Genomic DNA, 25,139 nt, shown 5'->3' with positions numbered 1-25,139 from the left:
CTATTTCTTATATAGTGCACCCATATGGCTCTGATCAAAAGTAGTACATTATATAGGGAATAAGGTGCCATTTTGGACACAGTCATACACTACATGACCAAAAGTATGTGGACACCGGCTCATTAAACATCTCATTCCAAAATGATGGGCATTAATATGGAGTTGGTCCCCCCTTTGCTGCTATAACAACCTCCACTATTCTGGGAAGGCGTTCCACTAGATGTTGGAAAATTGCTACGGGGACCTACATCCATTCAGCCACAAGAGCATTAGTGAGGTCAGGCACTGATGTTGGGCGATTAGGCCTGGCTCACAGTCTGCATTCTAATTCATCCCAAAGGTGTCTGATGGAGTTTAGGTCAGGACTCTGTGCAGGCCAGTCAAGTTCTTCCACACCGATCTTAACAAACCATTTCTGTATGGACCTCACTTTGTGCACGGGGGCAATGTTGTGCTGAAACAGGAAAGGGCCTTCCCCAAATTGTTGCCACAAAGTTGGAAGCACAGAATTGTCTACAATATCATTGTATGCTGTAGCGTTAAGATTTCCCTTCACTGGAGCTAAGGGGCCTAGCCTGAACCATGAAAAACAGCCCCAGACCATTATTCCTCCTCCATCAAACTTTACGGTTGGCACTATGCATTAGGACAGGTAGCGTTCTCCTGGCATCCGCCAAACCCAGATTGTCCGTTTGACTTCCAGATGGTGAAGCGTGATTCATCACTCCAGAGAACACGTTTTTGCTGCTCCAGAGTCCAATAGCAGTGAGTTTTACACCACTCTAGCCGACGCTTGGCATTGCGCATGGTGGTCTTAGCTTTGTGTGGTCTTAGCTTTGCGCTTGTTCGGCCATGGAAATCCATTTCATGAAGCTCCCGATGAACAGTTCTTGTGCCGAGGTTGCTTCCAGAAGCAGTTTGGAATTCGGTAGGGAGTGTTGAGCACTCGGCGGTCCTGTTCTGTGAGCGTGTGTGGCCTACCACTTTGCGGCTGAGCCGTTGTTGCTCCTAGATGTTTCCACTTCACATTAACAGCAATTACAGTTGACCGGGGCAGCTTTAGCAGGGCAGACATTTGACGAACTGACTTGTTGGATAGGTGGCATCATATGACGGTGCCATATTGAAAGTCACTGAGCTCTTCAGTAAGTCCATTCTACTGCCAATGTTTGTCTATGGAGATTGCATGGCTGTGTGCTCGGTTTTATACACCTGTCGGCAACGGGTGTGGCTGAAACAGCCGAATCCACAAATTTGAAGGGGTGTCCACATACTTTTGTTTATATAGTGTAGTCGTGTAAATCGTCATGAAGACGCGGATTCATTTGTCTGTCTCTCTCTCTCGCTCGTGCGTGCACACACACGTTCTCTCACACACACTCATAAGTTGATTGAACGCTATTAGCTCGCACCGCTAACTAGCTAGCCATTTCACATCAGACACACACACGAACACCTTTTCTCTCATAGATGGATTATTTACAGATTTATTGCTGATGAGCCTTACTCTAGACCTGCACTCTCTCGCTCTTGTTGATTTGTCTCCAGTCACCCCCCCCCCTCTCGCTCTCTCTAGCTCGCTGCAACGTCATAACTGCCGGACCAAAACTGCTGAGAAGTTTACATTTTCTTATTCAATATCTTTTGAGATACTGGTATTAATGTTACTGGTACTTATGCATTTTTATTTCAAGGCAATACATATATTCTGTATGAGTGCACCGCCTTGCATTGTGCTTATCTGTGGTAAGGAAACAGCGATTTTGATTCATTCTCTCTCTCTCTCTCTCCTTCTCTCAGGGTGGGCCCACCCAGCACGCCTTCAGAGACAGGGCAGGATGGTGAGGAAAACCCAGCGTCCCTGGCCGAGAGCTGCTTCAGAGAGCTGCTGGGAAGAGCCGCCTACGGCAACATGAACAACGCCGTCCGCCCTGTACTAGTGTAAGTACTAGTAGCACCAGGATGTACAGACTTCACATCAGAGGAGGCTGGTGGGTGGCTATATAGGAGGATGGTCTCGCCCACCAGCGATCACTGCCACACACGCACAGACACACATTGACTCTGACTGCGGTGGTCTCATTATGTCTAGTCACGTAGTGTAGGAGGACAAGGTCATTTTAAGATTGATGTAGAATATGGCAAACAACATGCAAGGTGCATTCCAAATAGCAACCGCATCTCCTTTTTCACTATTGGGTTGAAAACAGGAACCGTAGCTGGTCTCTCTTGAAAAAATATATCTTTAGGCATCAATCAATCTAATTGATATTATCTATTGATCCAATACCTACTGAGGTGAAGTTCTTCCAACCAAGACTTAATAGTCTGACCGCATCCAAGTAACACGGTCACCCACTCTCACAGACCTCTGCGACTGAATCTAATTCACACTTTCTCATTGGCCGCGGTTCCCTCCACCGAGCAGAAGCTCAAACATTACCCAGTTACTGTCTGAGCGGCGTGGGGGAAACGAGATGGCGGTCGTTTTAGCCGAGGAGTCGTTATCAGTCTCAAATCCACAGCCTCACAGGGTCCTGTCTGGGGGAGCTGGAGTGATATTTCTTCTCTCTGTAACACACGCACATGCACACTTCTCTCTCTCCTCTCTCCCTATCGCTCTTTCTCTCTCTCGCTTTCTGTTAAATCACTCACCCACACCGTGCAGTGGAGTGTGCAGAGCTTTCTGCTGGGCTCGGGATGTTGTTTTTACCCGCCTGTGTTTTGCTTATTCAAATCCAGTTGGTTTTGCAGGAGGTGGTGGCAGATTGAAAAGAGTGTCGCCAAGTGTTGCTTCATTACACTCATTGTTATTATTATTTATCATCATCAAGGTGCTGTTATTATTGCAGTCTAGTTGAAGAAGCAGTGCCATTATGGTGTCGTTGGTCCTGTCGAAAACTGGTATGTAATTCACAAAGAACCAAACAGAAGCAAACAGGCCAAACCGAGGAACATACCCGAATTTGTCCAATGAGAAACACTTGCTTACATTTTTTCCATGTAAATTGTTTTAGTACAGTGTGCATTATTGAATACAGCCCTGGGGATGGCCTGTTTGACCTAGTGTTTTGGTTTCCACCCATTCAGATTCAGTTCATCGACAGTTATTGTTGGCTTTTGGAACATCGTCAGTGCAGGAGGAGCGTCTAGGTCGAGGAGATAGTTTGTACCACTCGAACACAGGATCATGTTCATTTGTTTTAGTTTCAAAGCATTGCCGTAATGAACATGACCCAGTGCTATAGATGGCATACAATTGAGGAAAGATAGAATAACATTGTTGCATTTTGTTTGTATTTTCGTAACTATTTCTTGAACTGAATTGTTGGTTAAGGGCTTGTAAGCATTTCACGCATGTGGCAAATACAATTTGATTTGATGTACACTCTCCCTAATCCTCAAGTGTTCGAAAACCCCTCTGTTACATTCAAGTTCAAGATTACCCAGGGTATTACTTAGGTGTCCTGACGGTTTTGCTGCAGATAATTGCTTCTCTACAGTAGATCATCTTTTTTACTTTACGCTTCCGATAACCAATCAGGTGAGGAGCAGACGTCTCCTTGAAAATATTCCGTTCATGAAGCATAGTTCCGCCTGTCATTAGTTCCAGGCAAGCACAACCAAAAAATATATGTAGGAACAGTGGCGTTTTATATCATGTAAATCTTGGTGGGGCAAAAAATGATATTTTAGATGCATGCCAGCAAAGCCATTACACAACACTAAACAATACATTAATGGCACTATGACAGTGCCAAACAGTGCCGACAAACTGTTAGTCCCAACAGCAGTCCCAACACCTTACCACTGCTACACATGGCTATCAGCGGCGCCTTGTCTGCCAGCAAAACAGTTCATTCAGCCTAATTTACTGCCTTTGAAAAAACATAGCTGATATGGCTGACTTGCATAAACAAATGTGGTTTCTACTGACAATTGAGATGTACAAACTATGGCATAAGGGGACGTCGAGCGGGTTAATTTAATAAATGTTTTATTTTATTTAACCTTTATTTAATTAGGCAAGTCAGTTAAGAACAAATTCTTATTTACAATGACGGCCTACCCCGGCCAAACCCGGCCGGATGTGATACAGCCTGGATTTGAACCAGGGACTGTAGTAACGCCTCTTGCACTGAGATGCACTGCCTTAGACTGCTGCGCCACTCAGGAGCCAAAGACATTAATGAGCGAGCTAGGATGGACGTAGCCAATATAACTGTTTGTTCAGCACTTTTGAAATGAACAGCGACAGAATTCAGAACATGGGCCGTTCTTACAGTATTCTCCCTATACACCATGTCAGAACTGTAGGATAAATAAAGGGGGCATATAAGCAGCCAATGAAAGCTCTTACAATATTCGATGTTGACAGTTCTCTGAAACAAGCTATAGGTTACATGTGTACCACCAAGTCAGAACAGTAGGCTAAGTTATGGGGGGAAAAGGGAGCAAATTATTAGGGTGAGGCACATGGGCTAGTAACAGCTTACTACACAACACACCCTTAGTATTACTTTCTTAGTTACAGTATACATATCCCCCTGGCATATTACATAATTTATGCAGCAGCATACAATACTTTTTTGGACTCACCTTGTTGTGCTGTGCAGAGATTGTTGGTGGGTAAAGAGATATTTGCACAGCGTTTGCTTGTGCTGCTAGCTAGCTATGAACATACAGTGCATTCGGAAAGTATTCAGACCCCTTCCTTTTTTCCACATTTTGTTATGTTAGTCTTATTTGAAAAATGTATACAATTATATTTTTTCCTCATCAATCTACACACTAAACTCCATAATGGCAAAGCGAAAACCTTTTTTAGAAAAAACAGAAATAGCATATTTACATAAGTATTCAGACACTTTGCTATGAGACTCGAAATTGAGCTCAGGTGTATCCTGTTTACATTGATGTTTATATATACAGTATCAGTCAAGTTTGCACACACCTGCTCATTCCAGGGTTTTTCTTTATTTTTTACTATTTTCTGAATTGTAGAATAATGGTAAAGACATCAAAACTATGAAATAACACGTATGGAATCATGTAGTAACCAAAAAAGTGTGAAACAAATAGAAATATATTTAACAAATGACATTCTTTAAAGTAGCCACTCTTTGCCTTGATGACAGCTTTGCAAACTATTGGCATTCTCTCAACCAGCTTCATGAGGTAGTCACCTGGAATGCATTTCAATTAACATGTGTCCCTTGTTAAAAGTTAATTTGTGGAGTTTTTTCCTTCTTAATGTGTTAAAGCCAATCAGATGTGTTCCGACTAAGTAAGGGGGCATACAAAAGAGAGCCATATTTGGTAAAAGACCAAGTCCATATTATGACAAGATAAGCTCAAATAACCGAAGAGAAATTACAGTCCATCATTACTTTAAGACAGGTCAGTTAATCCAGAAAATTTCAAGAAACGTTAAAGTTTCTTCAAGTGCAGTCGCAAAATCCATCAAGCGCTATGATGAAACTAGCTCTCATGAGGACCGCCACATGAAAGGAAGACCCAGAGTTACCTCTGCTACATAGGATAAGTTCATTAGAGTTAACTGCACCTCAGATTGCAGCCCAAATAAATCCTTCATAGAGTTCAAGTAACAGACACATCTCAACATCAACTGTTCAGAAGAGACTGTGTGAATCAGGCCTTCATGTTCGAATTGCTGCTAAGAAACCACTACTAAAGGACAACAATAAGAAGAAGATATTTGCCTGGGCCAAGAAACACAAGCAATGGACTCTAGACCGGTGGAAATCTGTCCTTTTGGTCTGAGTCCAAATTTGAGATTTTTGATTCCAACCGCCGTGTCTTTGTGAGACGCGGAGTAGGTGAACGGACGATCACCCGCATGTGTGGTTCCCACCGTGAAGCAAGGAAGAAGAGGTGTGATGGTGTGGGGGTGCTTTGCTGGTGACATTGTCAGTGCTTTATTTAGAATTCAAGGCACACTTAACCAGCATGGCTACCACAGCATTCTGCAGTGATACACCATCCCATCTAGTCTGCGCATAGTGGGACTGTCATTTGTTTTTAAACAGGACAATGACCCAACACACCTCCAGGCTATGTAAGGGCTATTTAACCAAGAAGGAGAGTGATGGTTTGCTGCATCAGATGACCTGGGCTCCACAATCACCCAACCTCAACCCAATTGAGATGGTTTGGGATGAGATGGACCGCAGAGTGAAGGAAAGCAGCCAACAAGTTTTCAGCAAATGTGAGACTGTTGGAAAAGCATTCCTCATGAAGCTGGTTGAGAGAATGCCCAAGAGTGTGCAAAGCTGTCATCAAGAGTGGCTACTTTGAAGAATCTCAAATCTCAAATATATTTTGAATTGTTTAACACTTTTTTTGGTTTCTACATGATTCCATATGTGTTGTTTCATAGTTTGGATGTCTTCACTATTATTATACAATGTAGAAAATAGTAAAGCGTAACGAAAAACCCTTGAATGAGTAAGTGTGTCCAAACTTTTGACTGGTACTATATATAGATATATCTAGTTTTAGAAAAAGTTCACACCACCTCCATTCCCTCATCACAAGTCAAGATTCAGCTGCTCTTCTTCCCCGCCTCCACTTTTATGAAGAGGAGAGACATGCACACACATTTGTGTGATATTTTAATGAATCGCCTGTCAAAGTAATTGGCTTGTTGGATGCTTTTTATGTGGGGATCTGTATATCAGACCGGGGAGTTTGAGTTGGTACATTCAGCTACAGTGACTATAGGAGTCCGTTTGGAATTCATGACCTTTTTTTTTTACACTTGAAGCACAGGGCTAAAGGTTCTGGGTTTATTTCTGGACATGATAAGGGCCTTTGACTATCCATCCCCAGGGTCTTTCGGCTGCTCTACTCAAATCGTTTCTACGTTGGCTCCCGTGGTGTCGGACGTGATTCCAGGTCAAACGCTTACCATGGGCCGTGGGCCAACAAGGGTCAACTGGAGCGATGTCGTCACCACACACAAACACAAGGGTTTCCTTTTGCCGGTAAATCGCGGCTTTTGGCCCAGATTTATTTATTTTTTGCAGATAAACACAATTGTTGCTGGCCAAATTGTCCGGGAGAAATACAGGTCGACGTGCTCCAAGTTCAATGGAAAATATACTTAATAATCTAGTAAATCCTCAAGCTGCTTGGAAATTAGTGTCGGTGTGTGTTTCTAATTTTACCCACACAAAAGACGCAAGGTCTTCATAAGGGACTTCAGCTAAGTGTACACCGACTGAACAACATTTGCGAAGATTGTGTTGATTATCCCTGTTTCCAGTGTGCCCGCCGAGAGGGAATTCTTTCAAAGACGGCCTCAAGGTCACGCCTTCTTGAGGACAACGTAACAAGGCTGATGCTCATTGCAAGCTGTTCCAAGGAGTTGGACAGTTTTCATCTCTCAACAACAGCAGCTCAATTCGAGCAGGCCAAGGTCCACCGCAAAATCAAGTAAATGATTGTTCTTCATGCCCAGTCCTAGCAGTTTTGCTGCGCCCTAACCAAGACCAACATATGCCACCCGTTTATCATTTATTGCATATAGATTTGGAATGGATTGATAGACTAGAGTAGAGTAATGATGTGTATCATGCGCAATTGGTGCATTTCTGTAGCACTTGGAAAGGAAACATCGTTGCCAACTATTCACATTGGAGAGTTACCATTTCACTAGGAAGGTAACTGCCTATAGTAGAAAAAATAGTTTTAAACAACAAGCCGCGTATATCACATATGCCAAGAGTCACGACCCCACAATAGTTGAAATTACAATAAACATAACATTTATTAACATCATCCAGTAGAACTGTGCTTTCATAAATGCATGCCTCGGGACTCGTTTCACAGAAGCATTGTAAAATGAGCTTTCTCTTACTGAACCAGCCTTAACGAATTTTGTTTATTTACATATAGATTTTGATTGTCCAACATCAGTTTTATAATTTCTTCATTTTGTGGACGCCTTGTGTCGTCTTTCCGCTGCTGTGCTGCTGAATGGGGAGTGGGGTGGGAAGGTATCCATCTTTTGTCAAATTAACGTCAAAAGTATTATTATTATTTTTTTATCCTCAGCTGCTGCTTAAGTTCTCCTAACCTGCTGTGACTGGTGTAGATTGCCTCTGTGTCGTGTGTTGATCAGCTTACATATGACCAAAGGATCCGGGTTTGTGTTTATCTTTTATTTTGATAAAGAAACAAACATCCATAAATTCACCAACTCATCTCTTCCACATGGATACAGTAGACAGGGCTAAGAATAACACTCGTTCGGTTTTATATCACTATGGGTCTGGGCTAGCCAACTTTCATGCATAAATATCACAATGTACTGGTAGAAGACCGTAATATTACATCAGTGGAAATATACACTCAATATCTGTGTTTTAACATATAGGGTTGATTAGTATATTAATGTGACAATTATTCAGTAACCTAACTCTTCCACATGGATACAGTAGATGGGGAACAGTAATAAAACATAACTTCTAAATATAATATTTGTACAATATAATTTGCGAACAACCTGTATGAAAATGGTTATTAATAAATAACAAAACAAAGCTGTTTTCAAATACAATCTAGGAATCTCATTTAATATAGCCTAGGCATGAACATTTTAATTAGGCCTAATAAATAACAAAACATGGCTGTCTACGAACACCAAGGCTGGCTGGTCATGACTAGAAGAGATCCAGCTTTTGTCAAATCAACGTCAGATTTTACTTTCATGTTGTATAATTACACAAAATCTGAATAGGTCCCATGCCTGATATTACTGTACATTACTTTCGTTGTTACAAGTGCCCTTTTTAATGTCACACACTTCCTTCTCCTTCTGCATCCACCCTCAAACATCCCCTGCCACCCTTTACTGTGTAGGCAACCTGTTCTTCTAGGCTAAATTATGATTTCAATTTTGTTATGATTTTAATTTATGATTTACAGACTGAACAAAAATATAAACGCAACATGCATCAATTTCAAAGATTTTAGGGCGGCGCACAATTGGCCCAGCATCGTTAGGGTAGAGTTTGGCCGGGGTAGGCCGTCATTGTAAAATAAGAATTTGTTCTTAACTGACTTGCCTTGATAATTAAAGGTAAAATAAAAAGTATAATAAAAATGTGCATCTGCTGGTCACATATACCAAAAGGTAGGGGCGTGGATCAGAAAACCAGTCAGTATCTGGTGTGACCACCATTTGCCTCATGCAGCGCCACACATGTCATTTGAATAGATCAGGCTGTTGATTGTGGCCTGTGGAATGTTGTCCTACTCCTCATCAGAGGCTGTGTGAAGTTGATGGATATTGGCGGGAACTGGAACACGCTGTCGTACACAACGATCCGGAACATCCCAACTATGCTCAGAGTGACTGGTAAGTATGCAGGCCATGGAAGAACTGGGACAATTTCATCTTCGCAGAATTGTGTACAGGTCCTTGAGTCATGCATTATCATGCTGAAACATGAGGTGATGGCGGCGGATAAATGGCACGACAATGGGCCTCAGGAGCTCGTCACGGTAAATTTGCTATTGATAAAATTCAATTGTGTCCGTAGCTTATGCCTGCCCATACATAACCCCACCCCCACCATGGGGAACATAGTTCACGACATTGATATCAGCAAACCACCTGCCCACACGACGCCATACACATGGTCTGCGGTTGTGAGGCCAGGTGGATGTACTGCCAAATGTTCTAAAACAATGTTGAAGGCGGCTTATGGTAGAGAAATTCACATTCAAATCTCTGGCAATTCAAATCCCTCAACTTGAGACATCTGTTGGCGTTGTGTGACAAAACTGCACATTTTAATGGCCTTTTGTCCCCAGCACAAGGTAAACCTGTGTATTGATAAAACTGTTTAATCAGCTTCTTAATATGCCAGGTGGATGGATTATCTTAGGAAAGGAGAAATGCTTATTAACAGGGATGTAAACTAATTTGGGCGCAAAATCTGAGAGAAATAAGTTCCTCTGTCTAGTGTCTGTGATCTTTTTCCCATCTTAATCTTTTATTTTTATTGGCCAGTCTGAGATGGCTTTTTCTTTGCAACTCTTCCTAGAAGGCAAGCATCCCGGTGTCGCCTCTTCACTGTTGACGTTGAGACTGGTGTTTTGTTGGTTATATTTAATGAAGCTGCCAGTTGAGGACTTGTAAGGCGTCTGTTTCTCAAACTAGACACTCTAATGTACTTGTCCTCTTGCTCAGTTGTGCACCGGGGCCTTCCACTCCTCTTTCTATTCTGGTTAGAGCCAGGTTGCGCTGTTCTGTGAAGGGAGTAGTACACAGCGTTGTACGAGATCTTCAGTTTCTTGGCTATTTCTCACATGGAATAGCCTTCATTTCTCAGAACAAGAATAGACTGACGAGTTTCAGAAGAAAGTTATTTGTTTCTGGCCATTTTGAGCCTCCAGGGCATCCCTCTTCCTGGAGATCTACCGTCCTGTGGGTTTTCAGTCCAACCCACACAAGTTTTCAGCTGTGCTAACATCATTGCAAATGGGTTTTCTAATGATCAATTGGCCTTTTTAAAATGCTAAACTTGGATTAGCTGACACAATGTGCCATTGGAACACAGGAGTGATGGTTGCTGATAATGGACCTCTGTACGCCTATGTAGATATTCCATAAAAAATCTGCCGTTTCCATCTACAATAGTCATTTACAACATTAACAATGTCTACACTGTATTTCGGATAAATTTTATGTTATTTTAATGGACAGTGTTTTATTTTATTTCACAAAACTCTGGTTAACTTGTTATGGATAGGATTAGCATTTTCACGTTTGGATTTTCACTGCCTGCTACTCAGGCCCAGATCCTAGGATATGCATATTATTAGTAGATTTGGATAGAAAACACTCTGAAGTTTCTAAAACTGTTTGAATGATGTTTGTGAGTATAACAGAACTCATATGGCAGGCGAAAACCTGAGAAAAATCCAACCAGGAAGTGGGAAATCTGAGGTTAGTAGTTTAACTCTTGGCCTATCGAATACACAGTGTCTATGGGGTCATGTTGCACTTCCTTAGGCTTCCACTAGATGTCAACAGTCTTTAGAACCTTGTTTGATGCTTCTACTGTGAAGTGGGGCCGAATGAGAGGGGAATGAGTCAGAGGTCTGCCAGAATGCATTGAGCTCGTGACGCTCGTTCACTTGAGAGCGAGCTCTGTTCCATTGCTTTTCTACAGACAAAGGAATTCTCCGGTTGGAACATTATTGAAGATTTGTGTTAAAAACATCCTAAAGATTGATTCTATACATCGTTTGACATGTTTCAACGAACTGTAATATGACTTTTCTTCTGAACTTTTGCCTGGACCTGCCCGCGCGTCGTGAGTTTAGATTGTGTATTCACTGTGGAACTGGGATTCCTGGGAGTGCATTCTGATGAAGATCATCAAAGGTAAGTGAATATTTATAATGCTATTTCTGACTTATGTTGACTCCAACATGGTGGATATCTTCTTGGGTTTTGTTGGTCTCAGCGCCGTACTCAGATTATTGCATTGTTTGCTTTTTCCGTAAAGTTTTTAAAAAATCTGACACAGCGGTTGCATTAAGGAGAAGTATATCTTTAAATCTGTGAATAACACTTGTATCTTTTATCAATGTTTATTATGAGTATTTCTGTAAATTGATGTGGCTCTGTGCAAATTCACGGGATGTTTTGGAGGCAAAGCCAAATGTGAACTGAGGTTTTTGGATATAAATATGAACTTGATCGAACAAAACATACATGTATTGTGTAACATGTTGTCCCAGGAGTGTCATCTGATGAAGAATATCAAAGGTTAGTGATTAATTTTATCAATATTTCAGCTTTTTATGACTCCTCTCTTTGGTTGGAAAATCGCTGTATGCTTTCTGTGACTAGTTGCTGACCTAACATAATGATATGTTCTGCTTTCACCGAAAAGCTTTTTTGAAATCGGACACTGTGGTTGGATTAACGAGAATTGTATCTTTTAAAATGGTGTCTAATACTTGTATGTTTGAGAAATTTGAATTATGAGATTTCTGTTGATTGAATTTGGCGCCCTGCAATTTCATTGGCTGTTGGCTCCGCTAGCGGAACCCCAGTCCTAGACAGGTTAACATTAGTTGTTCATCTCAGGGAGGAGAGATAGCCTACTTGTTCATGGTTGTTTGATACATCTGACTGTAAAGTTCCCAAATGTAAGGACTCCTGTGATATTTACATATTTGCGGAAATACATTCCGATGTACAGTATTTTGTGGCTTTTGGTGAATGCTTTCTAATGTTCTAAAGTCGCGCTGTTGCTACTGCCTATAAACACACATTCAGTTCAAAGATGGCAGACCTGTGTGGTAAATGGCTTATTTGCATATAGGCCTACTGTAGCTCTGATCTGCTATAGCGCACTGGTCTGTGTAGACTCCGGTCCTGGACAAGACTAACATGGTTTTATTTGCTGCAGTGTCTATTAATTGTCGAAACACTTGGCTGGGTAGGGGGTAAAAAAAACAGTAGGTTTTAACCAATAAAATACCTGCTAAAGACCTAGTCAATAACACATGGAAGCAAAGCAAACAGATTTACATTTTTTGATTATCTTGGCATCTGTAGCTATTGAGATGTGAGGACAGGTATGATTTAGCTGCAATATCCATTGCCCGTGTCTGTGAGAGAAACAGCTTGCGGGGCGTCGGCTCTAACGCAGTTAACACTTCTGAATCAGTGAAAAAACACTTATTGCTATTTGTTTTGGATTGGACTAGTGGATGAGACAAAACTGTCTGGAAAAATAAAGGCTATACGGTTTAAATTGCGCTTGCAATGCAATGTCCCAACCACATAGTTAAATGGGTCAAGTTCAGTATGTACACTGTGTACTAAACATAGACTGACCAGGTGAAAGCGATGATGGGTGTGTGTCAAGAATGGTCCACCACGCAAATGACATCCAGCCAACTTGGCACAACTGTGAGAAACATTGGAGTCAACATGGACCAGCATCCCTGTGCAACGCTTTCGACACCTTGTGGAGTCCATGCCTCGGCGAATTGAGGCTGTTCTGGATGCAAAAGGAATGTGTTCTTAATGTTTTGTACACTTTGTACATCTATGTATTATATATCTCTTTGGTCCCATCAGCCTATGTAGAAAGAGGCAACCAAAGATTGGTTCAGTACATTTCAATACAACTGAAATTCAGTCTATATTTGTACCAATCAATTCACTCTTTAACTGAGTTCAACTGCGCACGTGACTTGTCATGGAATGTACTGCAAGTGACACGGCTGAGTTAAACTAGGGTGGTGTTCAGTAGGGCCCACCATAGCATACGTAATGTTTTGAAATGGAAAGTGAAAAGGAGCTTTTCGTATTGTACAGGTCCAGGTAGTCCCTATCTGTCTCTATTTTCTTCTATTTGGTGCATAATGAACATGACCCAGGCAACCCTTTCGTCTTGTGTTGCTACAGAAACTGACACCATAACTCTAGACTTCCCAACTCTACAACAGACCCAGGAGAGAAAAATTAGAGAAATGCATCTTGAAGGCAGGTCTAAAAATAGCAGGGTTTAGGAGGGGGGGGGGGGGGTTGAAGAGGAGGGGTTGGCTGGGGTTGGATTGACGTCACCGCGACGACGGTAGGCCCATTATCACACAGTGAGCCTCCTCTCTCTCTCTGCTCCAGCTCACCAGATGGCTGGTTCCCCCCACGCCTCTGAGTAGGGAGAGATGGAGGGCAGTGGGAGAGATGGAGGGCAGCGGGAGAGATGGAGGGAGAGCGAGGCAGGCGGAGGGAGAGCGAGGCAGATGGAGGGAGAGCGAGGCAGATGGAGGGAGAGCGAGGCAGATGGAGGGAGAGCGAGGCAGGCGGAGGGAGAGCGAGGCAGGCGGAGGGAGAGCGAGGCAGGCGGAGGGAGAGCGAGGCAGGCGGAGGGAGAGCGAGGCAGGCGGAGGGAGAGCGAGGCAGGCGGAGGGAGAGCGAGGCGGGGAGAGAGAGCGAGGCGGGGAGAGAGGGCCAGAGAGCAAGGCGGGGAGAGAGGGCCAGAGAGCAAGGCGGGGAGAGAGGGCCAGAGAGCAAGGCGGAGCCGGTGAGGGGGAGAGATGGCCAGAGAGCAAGGGGGAGCCGGTGAGGGGGAGAAACGGCCAGTGAAGGGGAGATACGGCCAGTGTGGGGGAGGCAGTGGGAGGCAGAGACGGCCAGATAGCAAGGGGGGGAGAGACGGCCAGAGAGAGGGGGAGACGGCCAGAGAGACTGAATAAGAGGTGCCGGTTTTTATATATAGGTACAATCGGCCTGCGTCCTTGTGTTAGAAGGGGGAATGACCAGTAGGAGAAGATGTACAGTCCACACACGTTTATTACCACAGACAGGCGCACACACACGATAATAGGATGTAGACTGATGGAATAGTTTTCTTTAATGGACAGACGAAACGGAATATACACTATATCTACAAAAGTATGTGGACACCCCTTCAAATTCTGCTTTTTCAGCCAAACCCAAGGCTGACAGAAATATAAAATCAAGCGCACAGCCATGCAAACTCCATAGACAAACATTGGCAGTAGAATGGTCTTACTGTAGAGCTCATTGACTATTTTTCCTTTTTTTGTTGGTACTTTTACCCCTTTTTCTCCCCAATTGGTAGTTACAGTTTTGTCCCATTGCTGCAACTCCCGTACGGACTCGGGAGAGGCAAAGGTTGAGCACCATGCGTCCCCCGAAACACAACCCTGCCAAGCCGCACTGCTTCTTGACATACATTTAAAGTCCAAGATGGCGGCGCAGTAGGACGTGTATATCTGTCTTTGTCTTATCCCGTGTCTTATCCCTTGTAAATAGACAGTATTTTTTCTTATATCGTAATCTCACTTCTATCTACAAACTAAATATACTTGCCTGCAAACCTGCCTCACCCAATGTGGTACAGATCTGATATTTTTATTCCTTATAATTGGAACTTCAATCAGGAGCTAGCCAGCTAACTAGCTAGCTACTAGTCTTTGTTAGCCACGGCTAGCTGTCCTCGCCTTTTTTCCCCCGGAATCAGCCAGCCTTAGCTCTGACAATCACCTGTCAGTCTGCACAGCGCGATATCAACCCAGAGCATATCGGACTGCTTCTCTGCCATATCACTGGATTCCTGCCACTCTGGATCATTACACTAGATTAATACTCCTAGCTGCAAATGAGTTGCTACTGTTAGCTAACGCCTCTGTCCCGAAGCAAGCACCAGCTAGCCTCGAGCTAGGCCCATACACCAACGAATTATAGGGCTACAATACCTCCTTTGCCAATTGGTCTGGACCCTTTATTGTCGACCCGGAGCCCCGCCGGTCCATCACGACTGGACTGCCGATGTGATCGCCTGATGTGGTCTCAACAGGCTATTTTGTTATGATATTGCCGCAGAACCATCTACTAGCCCCGGCCTGTTAGCTTTTTCTGAATGCTGTGTTCCCTCCTCGCCCAGTGAAGTAGTGAATACCGTACAGCACCCGGTCTCACCTATTGCTACTCTTTTGAACTTATGATCACTCGGCTACACAGCTGATGCCCCATGGACTGTTTCAATAACACGGTACCTAATTTTGTTTACCTGTCGGCCCCAGCCTCGAACTCAGGTCCTGTATGTATCTAACTGACACGCTCTGCCCTTTCTTCGCCATTTACCCGTTGTTGTCTTAGCTCTCCTTATCAACACCTGTGATTGCTTTATGCCTCTCTCTAATGTCAATATGCCTTGTCTACTGCAGTCTTGGCTAGTTTTTATTACTTTATTTCACTGTAGAGCCCTCAGTCCCGCTCAAATTGCCTTAGATAGCTCTTTCGTCCCACCTCACACACATGCGAAGACCTCACCTACGTTAATTGATGCTTCCAGAGACGATACCTCTCTCATCATCATGCAACGCATAGGTTTACCTCCACTGTACACACATCCTACCATACCCTTGTCTGTACATTATGTCTTGAATCTATTCTTCCGCACCCAGAAATCTGCTCCTTTTATTCTCTGGCCCCAATGCACTAGACGACCAGTTCTTATAGCCTTTAGCCGTACCCTTATCCTACTCCTCCTCTGTTCCTCTGGTGATGTAGAGGTTAACCCAGGCCCTGTAGCCCCCAGTTCCACTCCTATTCCCCAGGCGCTATCATTTGTTGACTTCTGTAACCGTAAAAGCCTTGGTTTCATGCGTGTTAACATCAAAAGCCTCCTCCCTAAGTTTTTTTTTTTCACTGCTTTAACACACTCCGCCAGCCCAGATGTCCTAGCCGTGTCTGAATCTTGGCTTAGGAAGGCCACCAAAAATTCTGAAATTTCCATCCCCAACTATAACATTTTCCGCCAAGATAGATCTGCCAAAGGGAGTGGAGTTCCAATCTGATTCAGAGACCGCCTGCAGTGTCCTGTCATAATATCCAGGTCTGTGCCCAAACAGTTTGAGCTTCTACTTTTAAAAAACCTTTCCAGAAATAAGTCTCTCATGGTTGCTGCTTGTTACAGACCCCCCTCAGCCCCCAGCTGTGCCCTGGACACCATATGTGAATTAATTTTCCCCCATTTATCTTCAGAGTTTGGACTGTTAGGTGACCTAAACTGGGATATGCTTAACATCCCGGCCATTTTACAATCTAAGCTAGATGCCCTCAATCTCACCCAAAGTATCATGGAACCTACCAGGTACAACCCCAAATCTGTAAACTCGAGCACCCTTATAGATATCATCCTGACCAACCTGCTCTCTAAATACACCTCTGCTGTCTTCAACCAGGATCTCAGCAATCACTGCCTTATTGCCTGCATCTGTAATGGGTGCGCGGTAAAACGACCTCCCCTCATCAGTCAAATGCTCCCTAAAACACGAGCAGGCCTTTCTAATCGACCTGGCCCGGGTATCCTGGAAAGAAATTGACCTCATTCCGTCAGTAGAGGATGCCTGGTTATTCTTTAAAAGTGCTTTCCTCACCATCTTAAATAAGCATGCCCCATTCAAAAAATGTTGAACCAGGAACAGATATAGCCCTTGGTTCACTCCAGACCTGACTTCCCTTGACCAGCACAAAAACATCCTGTGGCGTACTGCATTAGCATTGAATAGCCCCCGCGATATGCAACTCTTCAGGGAAGTTCTGAACAAATATACACAGGCAGTTTGAAAAAGCTAGCCTTTGCTTTCCTTACAAATTTGCATCCTGTAGCACAAACTCAAAAAACTTCTAGGACATTGTAAAGTCCATGGAGAATAAGAGCACCTCCTCCCAGCTGTCCACTGCACTAAGGCTAAGAAACACTGTCCACACCAATAAATCTACGATAATCAAGAATTTCAATAAGCATTTTTCTACGGCTGGCCATGCTTTCCACCTGGCTACCCATACCCCGGTCAACAGCTCTGCACCTTCCAACTTGCCCATCATCTGGGCTAGATAATCTGGACCGTCTCTTTCTAAAATTATCTGCCGCAATTGTTGCAACACCTATTGCCAGCCTGTTGAACCTCTCTTTCATATCGTCTGAGATCCCCAAAGATTGGAAAGCTGCCGCGGTCATCCCCCTCATCAAAGGGGGAGACACTCTAGACCCAAACTGCTACAGACCTATATCTATCCTACCCTGCCTTTGTAAGGTCTTCGAAAGCCAAGTTAACAAACAGATCACCAACCATTTTGAATTTGACTGTACCTTCTCCTCGATGCAATCTGGTTTCCGAGCTGGTCATGGGTGTACCTCAGCCACACTCAAGGTCGTAAATGGTATCGATAAAAGTCAATACTGTGCAGCCGTATTCATTAACCTGGCCAAGGCTTTCGACTCTGTCAATCACCGCATTCTTATCGGCAGACTCAACAGCCTTGTTTTCTCAAATGACTGCCTCGCCTGGTTCACCAACTACTTCTCAGATAGAATTTAGTGTGTCAAATCGGAGGGCCTGTTGTCCAGACCTCTGGCAGTCTCTATGTTGGTGCCACAGGGTTCAATTCTCGGGCCAACTCTTTTCTCTGTATACATCAATGATGTTGCTCTTGCGGCTGGTGATTCTCTGATCCACCTCTACGCAGACGCCACCTTTCTGTATACTTCTGGCCCTTTGGACACTGTGTTAACTAACCTCCAGACGAGCTTCAATGCCATACAACTCTCCTTCCGTGGCCTGCAACTGCTCTTAAATGCAAGTAAAACTACATGCGTACTCTTCAACCGATCGCTGCCCGCACCTGCCCGCCCGTCCAGCATCACTACTCTGGACGTTTCTGACACAGAATATGTGGACAACTACAAATACATAGGTGTCTGGTTAGACTGTAAACTCTACTTCCAGACTCATATTAAGCATCTCCAATCCAAAATGAAATCTAGAATCGGCTTCCTATTTCGCAACAAAGCATCCTTCACTCATGCTGCCAAACACACCCTCGTAAAAATGACTATCCTACCGATCCTTGACTTCGGCGATGTCATTTACAAAATAGCCTCCAACACTCTACTCAGCAAATTCGATGCAGTCTATCACAGAGCCATCCATTTCATCACCAAAGCCCCATATACTACCCACACCTGCGACCTGTATGCTCTCGTTGGCTGGCCTTTGCTTCATAGTCGTCGCCAAACCCACTGGCTCCAGGTCATCTACAGTTGAAGTCGGAAGTTTACGTACACCTTAGCCAATTCTTGACACAATTCTTGACATTTAATCCCAGTAAAAATTCCCTGTCTTAGGTCAGTTAGGATCACCACTTTATTTTAAGAATGTGAAATGTCAGAATAATAGTAGAAAGAGATTTATTTTATTATCACATTCCCAGTGGGTCAGAAGTTTACATACACTCAATTAGTATTTGGTAGCATTGCCTTTAAATTGTTTAAAGTGGGTCAAATGTTTCAGGTAGCCTTCCACTAGCTTCCCACAATAAGTTGGGTGAATTTATGCCAATTCCTCCTGACAGAGCTGGTATAACTGAGTCAGGTTTGTAGGCCTCCTTGCTTGCACACGCTTTTTCAGTTCTGCTCACAAATTTTCTATAGGATTGAGGTCAGGGCTTTGTGATGGCCACTCCAATACCTTGACTTTGTTGTCCTTAAGCCATTTTGCCACAACTTTGAAAGTATGCTTGGGGTCATTGTCCATTTGGAAGACCAGTTTGCGACCAATCATTAACTTTCTGACTGATGTCTTGAGATGATGCTTCAATATATCCACATCATTTTCCTACCTCATGTCATCTATTTTATGAAGTGCACCAGTCTCTCCTGCAGCAAAGCACCCCCACAACATGATGCTGCCACCCCCGTGCTTCACAGTTGGGAGGATGTTCTTTGGCTTGCAAGCCTCTCCCTTTATCCTCCAAACATAACGATGGTCATTATGGCCAAACAGTTCTATTTTTGTTTCATCAGGCCAGAGGACATCCTCCCTATATGTCTACGGATTCAGCTGTCTCTGTGAATTTGCTATTTTCTTTGCTCCCTTCACACCCCTTTCATCTCTCTCTCCTCCCCCCTCTCATCCCTTTAATTTCTCATTTTTACACCTATGTCTCACTGTGGAAAACAAAATCTAAGCAGAAAAGCAAACCCAGTCTATGCAGTCTGTTTGATGGCCAAACACTAGCAAACTCTCCCTCCCTCTCTCCTTTTCCTCCGGATGCCCTCTCTCTCTCGCTCTCTCTCCCTCTCTCGCTCCCCCCCACACTAGCATACTATTTAGAATGAAGCAACGTATTGGGGTGATGTATTCGAAGTGGTACAATAGTACGTACACTGGAATGTAGCCCATAGGGCTCTGTTCAGGAGGGTGAAACATTACACATATAAACATGACATGAAATAGAACATTAGGAAAGTATCCCAAGCCCTGCAATAGACCCCCTGTCCAGGGGGTGTACTTGAACAGCAAGCTGCCTCACACTACACAAACAGGAGATGGGTTCCATTTTGACTCAAATAAGGCCATAATAGAAGTTGTAGTGCCTGAAATATATGAATGCATTTTTCATGTGATGTATCATGTGTTAATCTATTCTCAACAACTGAGTTTGTTATGTGCAGTACTATAAATGTCATTGTAATGCGTTTCCTTTGTGTTCTTCCCTCTCCAGGCATCTAGACAACCACCGGCTATGGGAACCCAACGAGTTTGCGGTTTCCTGTTTCCGGATCATTATGTACTCCATACAGGTGGGTTCTCCAGTCACAGCATTAGCGTATTGTGAAACCTATTGGGAAACACTTAAATGGTATCTTAATTGGTTAGTTAAATTTGTTGTCGTATTACCTCATTGTGTGGTGTCGAATTTGCATTGTGGCTCTCTTGCTTTACTTTACAATTGTTAGTTAAAACTCCCTTCATTGTCCCCCTCAATGGAATCAGATGGGGGGGGGATTATGAATCTGTCTCTGTCTGTTCGTACGTTAGTCGCACATGATCTTAGACACCGCTGCCCCAATTTTGACGAAACTTGGGTGAATGATGCGTCTTGCCATAGAGATTCACTGATTAACCGAAGGGGGGAGCGGAGGAGGGCTGTTGTATGTTGGCTACATTGGTGCCAGAAGTGGGATCGGTGAGAGCACTCGAGCAAATTGGAGGTGCGTCCGTGTATTCAGGTAGTTCTGCATGAGAGCGAACTTCCTGAAGGAGAAGTGAAGTGTCGGGTTCGGTTCACTCTTTTGCATGTTATCGCTTTTTGATTTGTGAGAACAAGCTATTCCCACAAACTCTGACTAGATTATACACACACACATACATACACACACACATGGATATGATGTTAGCCTACTGCAGTATTCAAGCTTCAATAACTACATTTCACAACAGCGACACTCATATTAACGCCATATTAAACACACAAACTTACCTCAATCTTCCTAGTGCACATACAGTATATCATATACCCACAAACTATTGGTTCATATACATCCCTCACTCACTCGCCTACAGACAGAGACACTTCAGTCTATCCTTGTCTAACCCAAGGGACACCCCTAGATTTCTCACTCCCCCCTCAGATATGTCTGGCTCTCCTCTCCTTTTTCTCTCTCTTTCCGTTGTTCTTTTAATTGGCCCGCCGGCCAGGAGTCCCCAGGTGGCCCTAGGTGGCTTCGCCAGATAAGAGACGATCGATGAGGCTCGGGCTGAGGTGTGTCGTGTGTTTTAAGAGCTTTGTTTGAGCAGCGCTCAGTCGGCCCTAATCCTAGTCTGGGTTTTAGTGTCTTGGCTAGATGAGACCGTGTCTGGTCTGTCTGAGAGAGAAACTGTTTATCTGTATGTCTATCGGCAAGATAAACGCTCTGTACATCTGTCGTAATATAATACAATATATATGCCTTTTATCCAAGGTGACAAAGTCATGTCTGCATATATTTTACGTATGGGTGATCCTGGGAATCGAACCCACAATTCTGGCGTTGCAAGTGCCATGCTCTACCCAGCTGAGCTACAGAGGATCTGTCTATTTGCCTGTCCGCCTGTCTTTGTTTTTGTCTGTGTTGGTCTTTGTCAGTCTGTCTTTGCATGTTCGTCTGTCTTTGTGCGTCTGTCCGTCCACCTGTCTGTTCACTCAATAGCAGGAGAGAACATCCCAACACCTTTGTCTCTGAGTGAAACAGTATGTCTGTTCGTCCATCCACCTGTTCCGTTTTCGGATGTAGTGTAGATGTAGTGGGGACATTGATTGTTGCTGATTGTTTTAGTGTTTGAAAACAAGGAAATAAAAAAGGACAAATTAAGTACACGTGTTCATCAAGGTAAATGTACATTGTGTTGAACTCGACAGATTAGACTGACTGTTTCCCCAACCCTCGCAAACCCCACTTCTGCCATTGTGCCCTTGAGCAAGACATTAACCCCTAAATCTGCTCCAAGGGTGCTGCAGTAGCTAACCCTAGCTTCCAAACTGTGTGTGTGTGCATCGACGATAAAGTATTTAATCTTCGTCTCCCTTCCCCTTTCATTCTCTCCCGCTCACTTTCCCAGGCCCAACACTCCCACCACGTCATCCAGCAGGTCCTGGGCCACCTGGACACGCACAACAAGAACACACCCCGTATGAGGGCCGGCATCGTGCAGGTCCTTCTCGAGACGGTTGCCATAGCAGCCAAAGGCTCCGTTGGTGAGTTGGATTGAGAAGTGCCTCTGTTGACTCTCAACAGGCTACGTCCATAATGGCACTCTATTCCATTTGCAGTGCATTACTTTTGACAGGGCCCATAGATTTCTGGTCAAAATTTGTGCACTATATAGGGAACAGGGGGCCATTTGGGACACACACATGATGTGGTCTGTCAGATGAGTCACGGGAACATAAGCTCTATGGATGGATAGGTAGATTGGTTTAGAGATGGATAGGGTATAACTGATTTATAAACGCCTGAGGATCAGGCTGTTGACATGGCAGATTGATGGCTCAGGGTGACATTTTCCTCTTGCAATTACTTGATGAGTCATCTAGATCAGCCTTTCTCAAACCCAGGTCTGCGGAGGAATGCCTTCAGGTCCGCGGCATTCTCCTCGTGACAAAGTCCTACTGATTTGCACAGGATTTGTCTCAATCCGCTGAATACGCCTCTTAGTTCATAGAACCGCGGTTATGCGCGTAACCGCCGATCTATGCTTACCGGTCGTGACAGACAGAGCAGTTTCTGACTTCTTCCTACAGATTTGGCTCTAGCTTTATTAGGACCCCGTTCCTGAATGCTACCGCTCCCATGAACATGTCTTCTGTTCCCCTCCAAGCCGTTCGAGGCACGTTGGAAGGGACTGTGAGAATATCATTTGAATGCAATGCAGATCTTTTCTACACACACACACAATTAGTACCTGATGAACTTTACCTGAACTTCCCGATACCTTTCTAATGCGTTTCAGCTACGACAAACCAGCTCCTTCAAATTGAAATTTGGCCTACCGGATTTGAAGTATCTTTGTGTGTTATTTATATGTATTGAAATAATGACAGCAAGGGCAAATTCTAAAGCGTCATTATGATATATATTTTTTACTTATTTGTTTCTGATTGAGATCACTGTATTGGTCAATTGTACACAAGGTCCAACTGAAATTAGACTACCCCTTTTAACCCAAAAGACATGTACAGGTTTTAGAGAGGTCTGGGGGTCTGCCACACTGGGCGCCCGGCGAGCTGTTGTTGTGGGGGTTAAGGGCACAACAGCAGGCAATGGCATCTAGAATTTGATACCAGCAACCTTCCAGTTGCCAGCTGACTTCCCGACAAATGTTTTCCCATCAGACCCTGGGATTCGAACTGACAACCCTCCAGTTGCTGGCTCGCCTCTCTAATGTCTAGGCTGCCTGCCACCCCCAGCTGAATAAAATAGTAATAATATGCACCATCAAGCTATCTTAAACAATTCTATATGTTAGGAGATATCATAGGGAAAACACCTACAAAAATTTGTGTTTTTAATAAAAAAAGCAATTGTCAATAATTTTGGGCAAAGAGCCCCCAGAAGAAGAATGCATACCCATTCATTTAAGGTGCTCCAAAGCTTTTTACTATCATTCTTTATATAATTTATCTTTGTTTCATAGTATAGTTTATTTTAGTTCAGTTTATTCAAATTATTTTTCAATGCAGCTAGCCATTTCTTTTGACTCCTCTTTCAACCATACCCTTTTTTTATTTTTTATTCCTTATCAATCCACTGGGATTGAACTGTTTTTAGTCATTTTCTTAATCAGTGCTTGCTTATTAGTAACTGGAATGCCTTGGCACAAAAACGTTTGAGAAATGCTCATCTAGATGTAGTCAATGGATGGGTCTATGGTTCGATGGATGCATAGGAAATTATTTCACAATGATTATCTTGTTGATGGTGACAACTGCTGTCAATTCTCAACTCTTCTGTTGTGACAGTATGTAGCTTTATTGTCAGTATGATAGCTACAAGCTAGCCATTTAACTTTTTGGGGGTAATGCTACTGTAATGATGAGAGACAGAATACTGTCCACCACTTTGAATGAATTCTCCTTGATTTAATAGTAGATGTTCAGTTTGGAGAGGAAGACTAGAAGGAGGAAGATACTTTGATCGCATGTTTATTTAAACCCAATTATTTGGCCCTCTTTTTCCCTCCCGATAAACCGCTCTCTCAACAGGACTGACCCGTTCCAACAAACATACATACAACAGCGCATACACTGTTGACCCAAACTCCCAAACCTCATCCCCACCAAATCTCTGGTTAGGTATGTTCAGGCTGCAGGGGGCTCCATAGCTGGAGGTAGAAGTGGACCCCTAACCACAGATCTATGATCATCCTAACCTTGACCGTCGTTTTTAATCTGGCCCTGGACCAGTGGTTATGGGCGACTTTTATCAACACCATATCCTAACCAAACTTCAACCCATCCAAGCTATATTTTGGACAAACACTTTTTTATTTTTTTATTCCATAGATACAGTATAACATACGGTGTATGCTCTGGTTTGGTTTGGTCTTAAAGCCACACTTTGTACCTTTTCAAGTTTGGGCCCTGCTTTTGTTTGTAAATGGGGTGGGTCTCGGTAGATCTAACCGCACCTCTTAGTTATTTGAACTATGTGGCGACCTCACCTACCTCTCACATCATCTGTTTACTGATGCAGATTATTTGACTGGAATTGAATGTGACCCATTGTGTCTTCAACTGCATTGGTGGAAGTTTGGATTTGGTGTCTCTTGTTGTGGTACTGTAGCTATAGGACAATATTGATGTTTGAAGTGATGGTGTAAACTACTATGCCAACTTCCTCCACCCCTGTGCTAAACTGTGTATCAATGAAATGGTATTTTGTAGTTTTTCTGTTGTGATTCTTTCTGTGATATATTGGGGTGTACAGTGACATTAGTAGTGCCAGAAATTAAATGTGTTAACTGCTTGTAGTCCTTTCTATACAATTATTTTTTTTATAATATGAGAAAGTAATTTGGATTAATCCACTAAGAAACAAACTGAGCGTGGTTTACTTGTATCATTACCTGGTCCTGTGTGGCCCAGTTAGGAGGAGCGTGGCACAAGCAATGCCACGGTTGTGGGTTTACTTCCTGCAGGGATCACATAGACTGACTATACCAAACATTAGGAACATCTTCCTAATATTAAGTTGCATCCCCCCACCCTGCCCTGTTGCCCTCAG

At 43.5% G+C, this 25,139-nt stretch overlaps 1 protein-coding gene across 5 annotated transcripts in view; it reads left to right on the top strand.

The window, feature by feature from the left end:
• efr3a (EFR3 homolog A (S. cerevisiae)) overlaps positions 1-25,139 on the top strand; it is a 222,075-nt gene that overhangs the window by 119,996 nt on the left and 76,940 nt on the right. For all 5 annotated transcript variants that reach the window (XM_071362586.1, XM_071362584.1, XM_071362585.1 and 2 more), the window contains 3 exons: positions 1,801-1,941; positions 20,099-20,177; positions 21,976-22,111. In XM_071362586.1, the coding sequence (XP_071218687.1) occupies positions 1,801-1,941; positions 20,099-20,177; positions 21,976-22,111 (356 nt within the window). The remainder of the gene's footprint in view (positions 1-1,800; positions 1,942-20,098; positions 20,178-21,975; positions 22,112-25,139) is intronic.

This window comes from Salvelinus alpinus, chromosome 23 (genome assembly GCF_045679555.1).
Source record: "Salvelinus alpinus chromosome 23, SLU_Salpinus.1, whole genome shotgun sequence".
In the NCBI taxonomy this organism is placed as follows: domain Eukaryota; kingdom Metazoa; phylum Chordata; class Actinopteri; order Salmoniformes; family Salmonidae; genus Salvelinus; species Salvelinus alpinus.
This window is presented reverse-complemented; position numbering and strand designations above follow the sequence as displayed.